The sequence below is a fragment of the Rhinopithecus bieti genome, unplaced genomic scaffold (assembly GCF_001698545.2).
Source record: "Rhinopithecus bieti isolate Rb0 unplaced genomic scaffold, ASM169854v2 scaffold_44745, whole genome shotgun sequence".
In the NCBI taxonomy this organism is placed as follows: Eukaryota; Metazoa; Chordata; class Mammalia; order Primates; family Cercopithecidae; genus Rhinopithecus; species Rhinopithecus bieti.
Window position 1 is genome coordinate 1,270,940 of NW_016818280.1, and position 11,229 is coordinate 1,282,168.

The 11,229-nt window shown below is 52.2% G+C and overlaps 1 protein-coding gene across 1 annotated transcript in view; it reads left to right on the top strand.

The window, feature by feature from the left end:
• The window catches only part of LOC108518383 (integral membrane protein DGCR2/IDD), an 89,098-nt gene that overhangs the window by 53,997 nt on the left and 23,872 nt on the right, over positions 1 to 11,229 (top strand). The window contains 3 exon segments of the mRNA XM_017856668.1: positions 2,578 to 2,703; positions 5,691 to 5,901; positions 7,499 to 7,575. Of these exon segments, the coding sequence (XP_017712157.1) occupies positions 2,578 to 2,703; positions 5,691 to 5,901; positions 7,499 to 7,575 (414 nt within the window).

Here is an 11,229-nt window from a genome sequence, read left to right on the forward strand (position 1 = left end):
AAGACACATGATGGGAAAAAGAAAGGGCTCACAATCGCCACCTGAATCCAGAGGAGCCTGCTCAACAGAGTAGTGTCCTTTATCACCATTTGTCTTTCTGGTTATGTGTCTGAAATATTTCACCTCGTCTCCCACCCAGGGGGCAGATGGCTTCACTCAGTCAACATGGAACAACCTGGTCTTTGGCATCCATGTGACTTGGCAGCACTCTCCCTCTGTTACCTCTTCTTTCTCTTTCCTTTCCTCTGCCCTCAATTCATCTTGTCTTTGTATGAGCAGTTTTACCGGTACTGTGTTTGGCTTGGGGAAGAGGCCACGATACAAAGTGGAGCCACAGGTCTTGCCCATTTAAGCAGAGGGAGATGTTGAATTTAAGTTCAATGACATTCTCCAGCGACACCCAGGCCTGGCCTCAGGTTTGTCCCAGATGTGTCTGCCTTTGCCCCTTGCCAAAGCTGCTCCATCTGCCAGGAAGCCCCTCTGTTCTTTCTCAGCTTCTAGTCTCAGGTCCAGCTCCTCAGAAGCTCAGGTGGCTCTTCTCTTCTCCACTGCGTGCTGATGCCCCATCCCAGTGGCTGCATCCCTGCGAGCCCTGGCCTGCATCAGAGCTACCAGCGAGTTCTGTGGGTTGGGTCTCCTGCCCAGAGTGTCGGGTGCTGCAGGTAGCATGGCTCAGGACATGGGACCAGTCCTGAAGAGCTGATGGTCCCCTAGTACTGCATGTTTACAGCATCAAGCCTGTCATGGTGCCAGCTACTGTCCCACACTGAGGTCCTTAGGTTGTATTTTGGAGTGGTAAAGTACCCCAAAGGCACCTCTACCAAAAAACACAAGCCTTGAAGATGCTTCTCCCTTTGAGGTCTTCACTTTGTGTTGAAGGTATCTTGGACACAGGTAGCGTATTTTGTATTTTAGTGATTCCCAGTCGAATAACAACCCATCCCCATCACATGCCTGGCAGGAGCTATGGAACTATGCTTATCAAGTACTGAGTGAGTATCCAGAGTCTCAGAAATAGGACTACATACAGACTTGGGTACAAGGTGTTCAAGGCAGCCTTTTGTAGAATAATGAAAAAAATGCAAACAGTTTAACCTTAAACCATAGAGATTATGGGAACGAAAGAAATCCATTCATGGAATACTATGCAGCCATCAAAAGTCATGTTCCTAAACCCATTAAAAAATATAGAAAGCTGTTTATAATCTTAAGCTTACAAAGCAAGTCGTGAAATGGAGTGTCTGATGTGATCCCAGTATTCTTAAAGATTTGTGTAGGAAAGAGACTGGGTGAGGGGCAGATGCTCACATAGTTAAGTATGGCCTTTGTTGTTTATTGTCTTTTCAAACTTTTGTATTTTTCTAGCATTTCACATTGAATGTTTGTTACTTTATCGTGAGAAAAAAAAAAGCATGTGGATTTTTTATTAAATAAAAACCACTGCAAAGTCTATAGGACACCAGCAGAGCCAACCTGCTGGAGAGGGATTTGTCAGGTGGGGCTGACTGCCGGCTCAGAGTCAGGGAAGCAGGCTTTGCAGGAGGCCTCCTAACCCTCCCTGTGACTTCCTTTGGGGAGCTGAGGCCCCACTCAGCCATGTGCAGTCAGAGTGCACTTGCTGGCAGGCGTCTGTCTGTGTGCAGCCTTGCAGACCAAGTTTGTTGCCCACCTGACCTGACCTTGTACCCAATGCCCTTCATGACGCATCAAGGTACACCTGTACAGACAGAGTGGGAGGTGGGTAGGCCCATGAGGAGCCTCTTCCCTGCACCATGACCTTGTGTAAGTCACTTCCCTTTTCTGAGTCTGCCCCTCACCTTGTGAGACAGGAGGAGCGTGGTTCTCCTTTTTCACAAGGGGGTTGGAGGACAAAAGAGAGTGTATGTGGATGGAAGGACTGGTGTGCAAATTACTATTAGATCATGCTGCATGAAACTATAGTTATTTCCCCATCTTCAGCTGCCTGTTCACACCTTCTAACCATGCACTGAGACCTGCTGCACACCAGGGCCTGTGCCAAGCACCAAAGAGCCAGACAGGAACATACTGAGGTCCTGGCCTGGAGGCCTTCACAGCCTTGGGGGACCAGCAGGCAGGGGGACAGACAGGCAGCTCAGGCCCCAGGACAAGGGCTGCAGAGGAAGGTTGCACATGTGGGTCTCTGTACTGGGAGAGAAGGCCCTCGAGGAAGGGGCAGGGGCAGCCTGGGCTCTGGCGAGGACTCCTTCATGGGCCATCCCCACGGGACTGGAGCTGCTGAGGGATTTTAATTTATGCAGGACCCTTTGCTGTGCTAGCAATGACCTGTTAGAAAATGCAATGAAGAGGGCCTCCATTTCACAACAGTAACTTAAAAAACAAAAACTGCCAAGGCGTAATTTTAATAAGAAGCACAGGGGACCCATTTGATGCGAGCAGCAGTGTTTCATAGGGCTCTAAAGAAAGCCTACATTGCTGGACTCTGTGCTACAGGCCCTCCCTACAGCCTTGCACCCCTGAGTAGTCTGAACCGTGCTGCCCAGGGAGGCTGCAGCTGCACAGGCAGGACTCACAGCACACATCTCCTTTTGCTTTCAGAAGTGACGGGGGAGGCGCGTCCTCACCATGGGAAGGAGGCTGTGGATCCGCGGCAGGGGCGGGCCCGAGGAGGCGACCCTACGCACTTCCATGCAGTGAATGTGGCGCAGCCTGTTCGCTTCAGCAGTAAGTTGCAGACCTGCCCTGACTGGGACACTGGGGAGTGCAAGCCTGACACGACCCCTGCCTCTCCAGCGCTACTGTGCTGCATGAGGGGTTTCTCAAAACCGCCCTTGGAGGCCAGTGGGGGGAATGAATGAATGAGGCTGCATGATGACCCACCCGCAGTCACCCAGCTCTGGAGTGGTGGTATGTCACTCAAGGCCCTGGGAAGTCAGCCGGCTCTGAAACCAGGCTGCTTGTTCTCACAAAGTGACTGCCTTTCAGGGCCAGAAGGCACTGGCCCTTGGAAATTCCAAAGTTGTATTATTCCCTTTTATAAATGGGGAAACCAGCTCTGAGTTTAGATACAGCTGATAGAATGGGAAGGCTTGACTCCTGATTGATTGATTGATTGATTTTGAGACGGAGTCTCGCTCTTGTCACCCAGGCTTGAGTGCAGTGGCTCAATCTCAGCTTACTGAAACCTTCGCCTTCCAGGTTAAGTGATTCTCCTGTCTCAGCCTCCCGAGTAGCTGGGATTACAGGCACGTGCCACCATGCCTGGCTAATTTTGTATTTTAGTAGAGACCGGGTTTCACCATGTTGACCAGGCTGGTCTTGAACTCCTGACCTGAGATGATCCACCCACCCCAGCCTCCTAAAGTGCTGGGATTACAGGCATGAGCCACACTGTTCCCGGCCATTTTAAGAAAATTTTTAAAGATGATTAGTTATTTAATAAATTACCTATGACATTGAAATTTTAAAGGGGTGTAAGATCATCAAGGAAGGTTGAGGGAAGGAAAAGCCACCATTGAAATGGCCCTGAGCAGACCCGCTCAGGTGTGAGGTGCCCAGGTACGCTGAGCAGCAGCTGTGGGCCAGGCAGGACCAAGCCCCTGCCTTGGACCTGTCTGCTTGTGTTACTCCTCAGCCCCCAGACTCTTAGCACTGGGGAGTACCTCAGAGGTGACCAGGTAGGCTTCTGGCAGAACCCTCACCAACCTTGGGTGCCCAGAGTGGGGCCAGGTGTTTCCAGGTGGTCATGCATGTCCGTGCAGCTGAAGCAGGGCTGAACAAATGTCCTGGTGATGCACATTGTCCCCAGCCTGTGCCCACAGCCCGAAGGGGTCTCCACAGTGGAAGTGTGGTACACAGGCTTGGTGTGTGAGGACACTGAGACTGAGAGGATGCCTGTAGGGAAGGGGCAGTTCACAGTGCAGCCCCAGGGGGTCCTGATGCTTGGCTCCGTATTCTTCCTTCCGCTTGCCTGTCTGTTCAGTTTTGAACAGACAGCACTTCTGCCTGGATAGTAAGCAACTCCACCAAGTTCCGAACATAAAGAAGATGAGTCAGTGCACAGGAGCACTTCCTCCCTCCATGCCCCAGCCAGCTGGCTCTCCTCCTGGGAGGTCTCCTTCCCTCCATGCTCCAACCAGCTTCTCTCCCTACAGGACTTCCTCTCACCTTGCATGAAATAGGGGCCTGGCCTCTGCCTGCCTCGGCATCCTCACCTTTCCATGGAGACGGTGCAGAGCCACCTGTGGGGAATGTGGTCAGGCTGCATGCATTGGTGTGGCACCTAGGAAACACGCAATGAATGTGCACCACACCTTCTCGAGAGCTGATGCCGTGGGGTTTTTTCTTTTTTCTTTTTTCTTTTTTTTTTTTGAGACAAGGTCTCACTCTGTCACCCAGGCTGGAGTGCAGTGGCACACTTTTGGCTGACTGCAGGCAGCCTCTGCCTTTTGAGCTCAAGTGGTCCTCCAACCTCAGCCTCCCGAGTAGCTGGGACTACAGGTGTGCCCCACCACCCCTTGGTAATTTTTTTGTATTTTTGGTAGATAGAGGGTTTCCCTGTTGCCCAGGCTGGTCTCAAACTCCTGAGCTCAAGCAATCTGCCCACATCAGCCTCCCAAAGTGCTGGAATTATAGGCGTGAGCCACTGTGCCCAGCCCTCTGATTCTTTGTCTGCACCTAAATAGCTTCCCTGCACATTCAGGTGTACCCTTCACGGTGAGCAGATCATGCTGTCCAGCTGTGGCCATGCTTAGGGGCCAGGGCTGCCCCTCCTTCTCTGTAATCTATGTGCCTTTGTGAAGACATCACACACACACATGCTTACATAATAAATACATGGCGATAACGTCTCTAGAAGTTTTATTAGTGCCAGAAGACATAGATGCACTTTAAAAGTGGCATTTTTAATTTTACAACTGGCTTTGCTAACAATTGTTACTCTTCTCCAGTATACTAAGATGAGGTACCCAATATTTGAAGGTTAAAGAGTCTGTAAAACAGATCACTGATATTACCTAGGGTGAGCTGTAAATTACCAGGCATTCCCATGTGTAGGTGTAGGAGTTGGAAGTGATGGGTGGGGAAGTGAGAAGACGCTGGCCAGACTCATTGGTACTCAAGTGCTGGCTGGATCCTCAGCTTTGTCAGCTGTGGCATCGCTTATTTTGTTTACCTGTGGGAGGCAGGGGCAGGTTACACAATGTCATGGCCCTCCCAAGCTGTTTTCCTTTGAGCTGCTGTTTTAAAACAGTGGAGGGTTGGCCAGCCCCCACTGCAGATGCTCATGTAAGTAGAAAAGGAAGAGAGGGGAGTGGGCTAACTGGCAGCGGAGGTCAGGAGAGCTGGGCATTGGAAGCAGGGCCCAAAGTGAACTGCATGGGTGTTGTGCTGTGTTGTTAACCCAGAGGATGAAATCCGCTTTACAAGACATAATTCAGCAGCCAATCTTGACTAGTTAATAAATTAAAAGATGTTATAGAAGTGGGAGGAGTCACCAAATGTACTTGGATCATTGAATCTGTTTTAGAGAAACGAGCATTTCTGCAATGTGGTTTCAGAAGCCGAGCTTGTTCTCTTGAGCCTCAGTTTCCCCACTTCTCTAGGGTGATTTACAAGGTGTGCCTGTCCCTCATGGAGCACATAGAATTTCCATTTTGGAGCTGGATCCTAACTTGGGGGACAACTCCCCTTCTGTCCTTTATGTTTCCTAGGGAAGTGCCCGACAGGGTGGCACCACTACGAAGGCACGGCCAGCTGCTACAGGGTCTACCTGAGCGGGGAGAACTACTGGGATGCCGCGCAGACCTGCCAGCGCCTGAATGGTTCTCTCGCCACCTTCTCCACCGACCAGGAGCTGCGCTTTGTCCTGGCCCAGGAATGGGACCAGCCGGAGCGGAGCTTTGGTTGGAAGGACCAGCGCAAGTGAGTCCTGAATTGGGGACCTGGGGGGCCTGGAGTCAGAGTCTGATGACTACTGAGCACATGGCCTCTGACCACTCAGTAAACTCCTCTCCTGGGGCACATCTGGCAGACAGCAGGTTGGGAAGACCAGCTCGCCCACTGGAAGCCCAGGAGATCCATGGGTTGGAGTGTGCATTGGGATCGGTGGAGGGGCCTGGGGGCAGGGGCAGGCTGGACTCTGCTGCTACTTTGTGGGACTGTGGGGTCGCCCCTTTCATTGGTCCCCCTCTGTGTGTACAGCTGCAGTTGCTAAGGGCAGGCAGTGGACCTGGGGGTGCTGGCTTGTGTGGGGAGAGCTGCTTGGTGTGGGGCTTCTGGGCCTGGTGTGAGGGGTGTGCAGTAGGTGGGGGTTCCCCCTGAGAAAGCAAGGGGTCCTTCACTTCAAGACCTAAGCTGGGTTTTGACTCCACAGTTGTGCCCTGTGTGACTTTGGCAAATCACAAGACGGAGTTGTTTGTCCTGTAGCTACAAAGGGCGGAAACTAACTCTTAGCTCACAGGTTGTTGTACTGACCCCTGAAGACAGGCCTGTGAGTCCAGTGGAGAAGCAAGAGGGCATAGCCCAGAGGGCAGGGCAGCCTCGTCTCTGAGGACAGCCGTGTGGTTGCACAGCACAGGCCAAGGGCTGAGTGTGCCATCCCTGGGCTCCTGCCATGCAGGGAGACCTGCTGATGGGCATCTCCAGGCTTGGGGCTGGATAGCTGAGCCAAGGGGCACAGACTAGGCAGGAGCTTATGGCGGTCAACCAGCTCCCAGTGCAAGGTCCCTTCAGTGCTAGGCCTGCGTACTCAGGAGCAGGCTGCAGGCCTGAGGTAGGCTGGCTCTGAGCAGGAAGCCGTGCAAGTGTTTTCAGCCTCCATGGTAGTGGATATTTGCAGGGGCTTATGTCTTTATTGAGATGCAATTCACATGCCATGAAACTCACCCATGTGGAGTGCCCTGTTCTGTGGTTTTAGCATAGTCACAGAGTTGTATTCATGGGGTTTCATGTCTACCAAGAATAAGATTGTTCTTGCTTAAATTGTGAAAGCTTTATCGGTTCAGCTCATAGAAACAGTCTTGGCAAGAGTTCCCTGAGATAAAAGTTTTCCTGTCCTGTGAACTTCCTTGTTTTGAATTTTAATGCATTGTAACATGAGTGTCTCATGTTAGAAGCTCAGTGTTTTGGAGGTCAGTATAGCTATTAAAAAACAATCATCCCAGCACTTTGGGAAGCTGAGGTGGGTGGATCATGAGGTCAGGAGATCGAGACCATCCTGGCCAATATGGTGAAACCCCGTCTCTACTAAAAAACAAACAAACAAAAAAAACAAAAATTAACCAGGCGTGGTGGCGGGCCTCTGTAATCCCAGCTACTTGGGAGGCTGAGGCAGGAGAATTGCTTGAACCAGGAAGTCAGAAGTTGCAGTGAGCCGAGATCGCGCCACTGCACTCCAGCCTGGCAACAGAGCAAGATCGGTCTCAAAAAAAACAAAACAAAACAAAAAACAGAAAACACAGTCATTGATGGCTGCATCCCTCCTGCCGCTGAGATCTCTCTCTGTCTCTGTTCCCTGCAGGTTGTGGGTTGGGTATCAGTATGTTATCACCGGCCGGAACCGCTCCTTGGAAGGTCGCTGGGAGGTTGCATTCAAAGGTGAGCCCTTGTGGTGTGTGGGAGTGTTTGAAGCTGGGCAGAGTCACCCTGATTGGGGCCTCCCCTCCTCCCTCTCACCCAGTGCTGCCTGGCCTGTAGGGGCGCTGTGCAGGGGACATGGAGAGGGTGAGCCCCAGTTGCAGGGAGGTCTGTGGTCATGGGGCCAGTGCAGCCTGCAGGTCAGGCCCTGCATTGGGCTGTGGTCATCTCTGGAACCCACTGTTGCATCTCACTTTGGCCAGCTTTCTAGATTGTCCCCTCCTCCCTTTGAAGTTAAGGACCTTGGAGTATAAAAATAAGCATGCAGAGTATGCCACTGGCAGGCTGGAGGTGAGGACAAGCTTGCCAGGACAAAGAAGGTCAGAGGTAGAATCCAGACCTGAAGGAAACTATCAGGCAGATAGACTTAAAATAGATCGTGTGTGTGTGTCCCCTCCTCCCTTTGAAGTTAAGGACCTTGGAGTATAAAAGTGAGCAAGCAGAGTATGCCCCTGGCAGGCCAGAGGGGAGGACAAGCTTGCCAGGACAAAGAAGATCAGAGGTAGAATCCAGACCTGAAGGAAGCTATCAGGCAGATAGACTTAGAGAGAGAGAGAGAGAGAGAGTGTGTATGTGTGTGATCAAAGATGTTATGCTGCCTGCTTGGAAATACCAAGACGATGTAAAGGAAACATGGCTACTGTTTCCTTTACGTTGGGAGCTCGGACTTGGCTTGCCCTTTCTGTCCCATTGCCCTGGCACTGGCGAGCTCCTCCTGGGCATACTCCAGCAGTGCCCTCTCCAGCTGCCGCCAGGGCCACACTCACTCACCTTGCCCCTTGTCAGGCCTGTGTGTTGGGCTGTGCTTTGTGCCTGTGGCTTGAGCTAGGATTTGGGTTCTTTTCATAAACACATCCCAGTCCTGCTGTTGATGTCTTGAGTATCTCTGACAGGGTTGAAAAGAGTCAAGGCCTGGGTGGCCGGCTTCCCTGGAGAGAAGAGGGCCCCACAGAGACGGGGCCATGCCTGGCTGCTGGGACAGGGCAGGAGCAGAGGTGGGGGCTGCAGAGCCCAGCAGATTGGGGTCACACTTGCTGTCCCGCTCCTGCTCAGGACAGGTGCCACCCTGTTCTCATGACCACCAGTGCCCTCCTGAGAGTCCCAGCCACATTTGCATTCCCCGGCTTTATGAGTGCATTGTTTAGATTGCTGTTGACTAATCAATGGCGTCTGGGTTTCCAGGTCCCAGTGTCAAAGTTTGCCTTGTAGAACATAATTCTCCTGGTAGCTTGTCCTCTTCACACTGGTGGTTGAAGAGAGGACATGATTCTGAGTGGGATGACAGCACATTCAGAGTTGGGGATTCGGGATCCCATGCTTGGTGTAAGAATGGCAAGGGTCCTGGGTGGGATTTAATGGCAGGTGCAGCTTGGTGACTCCATTGGAGCATCAGGCAGGAGAGTGAACCTAAAATTTAGAAAAAGATTGAACATGTGTGTCAGTGCTGGCAGCCGCGGCTGGCATAGAGCTCCCTATTCGTGCAGCTCAACGTGCAAGGGGCCCTACAGCATCCTGGAGCTTCGCGGGGGTGACCATGTGCCTCTGCCTGCTTGTGCCCAGTTAAATGGATTCGGGAACTCTATTAGCGGATTTAAATAGTGGTCACAAAACAAATAGTAAAAATAAGTTTTCTGCTGCAGGATAACTGGCCCTTGATGCAGCTCAACCTCATGAGTGGTTCTGGGCTTAAAGAGATTAAAGAAACATAAAACCAAATGTGGCACATGAACCTTGATGGCGTCCTGGGTTGGGAGGCTTATAAAAAACTCCACAGGACAATTCAAGAAATGTGAGTGGGGACTTGTGGAAGATTCATTTTCTTAGGTGCAGCAGTAGGACTGTGGTTATGTGGTTTAGGAGCCAGTATCCTGGAGTCTGCAGGGGAGGGGCTCCCAGGGTGGTAGGGCAGAGCAGCAGGGTATGGTCAGCACCAAAGCAGATTGGGTGTATGCACTCCTCTCTCCATGGTGGCATCGTTTTAAAAATTCCCGTACCAAAAGCAAGCTGCAGAGTGAAGACAGTACTGGGTATAAAACAAGCTAACAAGAGCATGTCCAGCCCAGCCCAGCCCTTTTCCTGCCCAGGGACATGGTGCAGAACAGAGGGCTCATTGGGGTCTGAGGGGTTGGCCCCCCAAAAAATACCCAGAAAACCATGGGAAGTGGATGTAAGTCTTTTGTTATTCATTCTGAACCCTTCCCTAAGAAAATAATGTACCTGAGAATATTAGCCAATGATGGTGGGAAGGCCTCACATTAAGATGTTGAAAAATGTTTCTTTCATCTACATGTTGTCCATCTTTTCTGTGTTGTATAATATGTTCTGGGTTGGGGTGTGAGTGATACCATGGTACATAGACGCTTACTATGCCCATGTGTCGGCACCCAGCACACACATTTGAAGTTGGGAGCTCGTTTCCGTGGGGCTCCTATGCGGCTTGGTGGAGCGCTCTCCAGCTGCTCCCCTGGGCCCACACCAGCCTGTAAGCCCCATCCAGGGGCCAAGACCCTGCAGGTTTGACAGCACCAGGTCATGGTATGCCCTGGAGATAGAACTGCCGCTGCTGCCGCCAGAAGACATGGGGCCAGGATTTCTGTAACATTTGTGCAGAAAGGTTGAAAAAATAGAGATCCTTGTCTAGGGAGAATCATCCACACCGCCCCACGTGCTGCTCCCAGGGCCTTCCCATCAGCACCAGCAGTGTGGCTTCTGTCTGGTGAGTCATACTTGATATTTACCTTAAAACATAAAAGTGAAAACACCATGTGTTTAATGTGGCCACACGCGTCACTTGCTCATGTAAGATCACTCAGTGCTTGGCCCTCATTTGTCCCCATGGTGTCTCAGCACGCACGTTGCAGGTTGGCTGAGGTCAGGAGGTGTGTGACTGAGTAGAAGCCTTCTTTTCTCCCCCAAAGGACTGTGGCCAGTCCTTCATGGTCTCCATCGCCTTTCTCTGGTGCTACACACGAGGGATTGTAGGGTGCTGCCCTCTGAGGCCAGCAGTCAGGGCTGTGGTCCTAGGCCAGCCTGTGGGACCTGGCGTCTAGAAACCTCAGTCAGCAGTGAGGAAGGGGCCAGGCTGGCCTAGCAGCCACTGGAAGATGCATTGTAGAGACCCTGCCCTCTGGGTGAGGTGACCATTGGGCTAGGATGGGGTCAGCTGGGGTCGGCCGCAGTTCCTGGAGGGGAGACAGCCCCTGAGTGGGGCAGCTGCCACTGTGGTGGGGCATTCGGGAGGATCTGGACAGCCCCTGGTGGGCCCTGAGTGGAGGCTCACTCTGTGGCTGCGGAGGTGGCGAGACAGGAAGGGGAGGTTCTTTGAGGGCTCAGAAAAGTGAGTGAAGGTCTCCCCACCACAGGAACAGTGGGGGCCAGGGGGGCCGGGGAGGGTTCTCCAGGCTCGGGGAACAGGGGTAGACATGGAGGTGGCAGTGATTGCTTGCACGTGTGGGAGAAGATGTGGCAGAGGTAATCAGGTGACATTCAGATGCCCTCGTGTATCAGTCTCTGGAGCAGGGTGTCCTCTGGTGGCTGGTGACAGCCCAGCCCAAGGCTACTGTCAGAGCCTTGTCCACACCTCATGTGTGGACAAATGGCGGGGGGGGGGGGGGG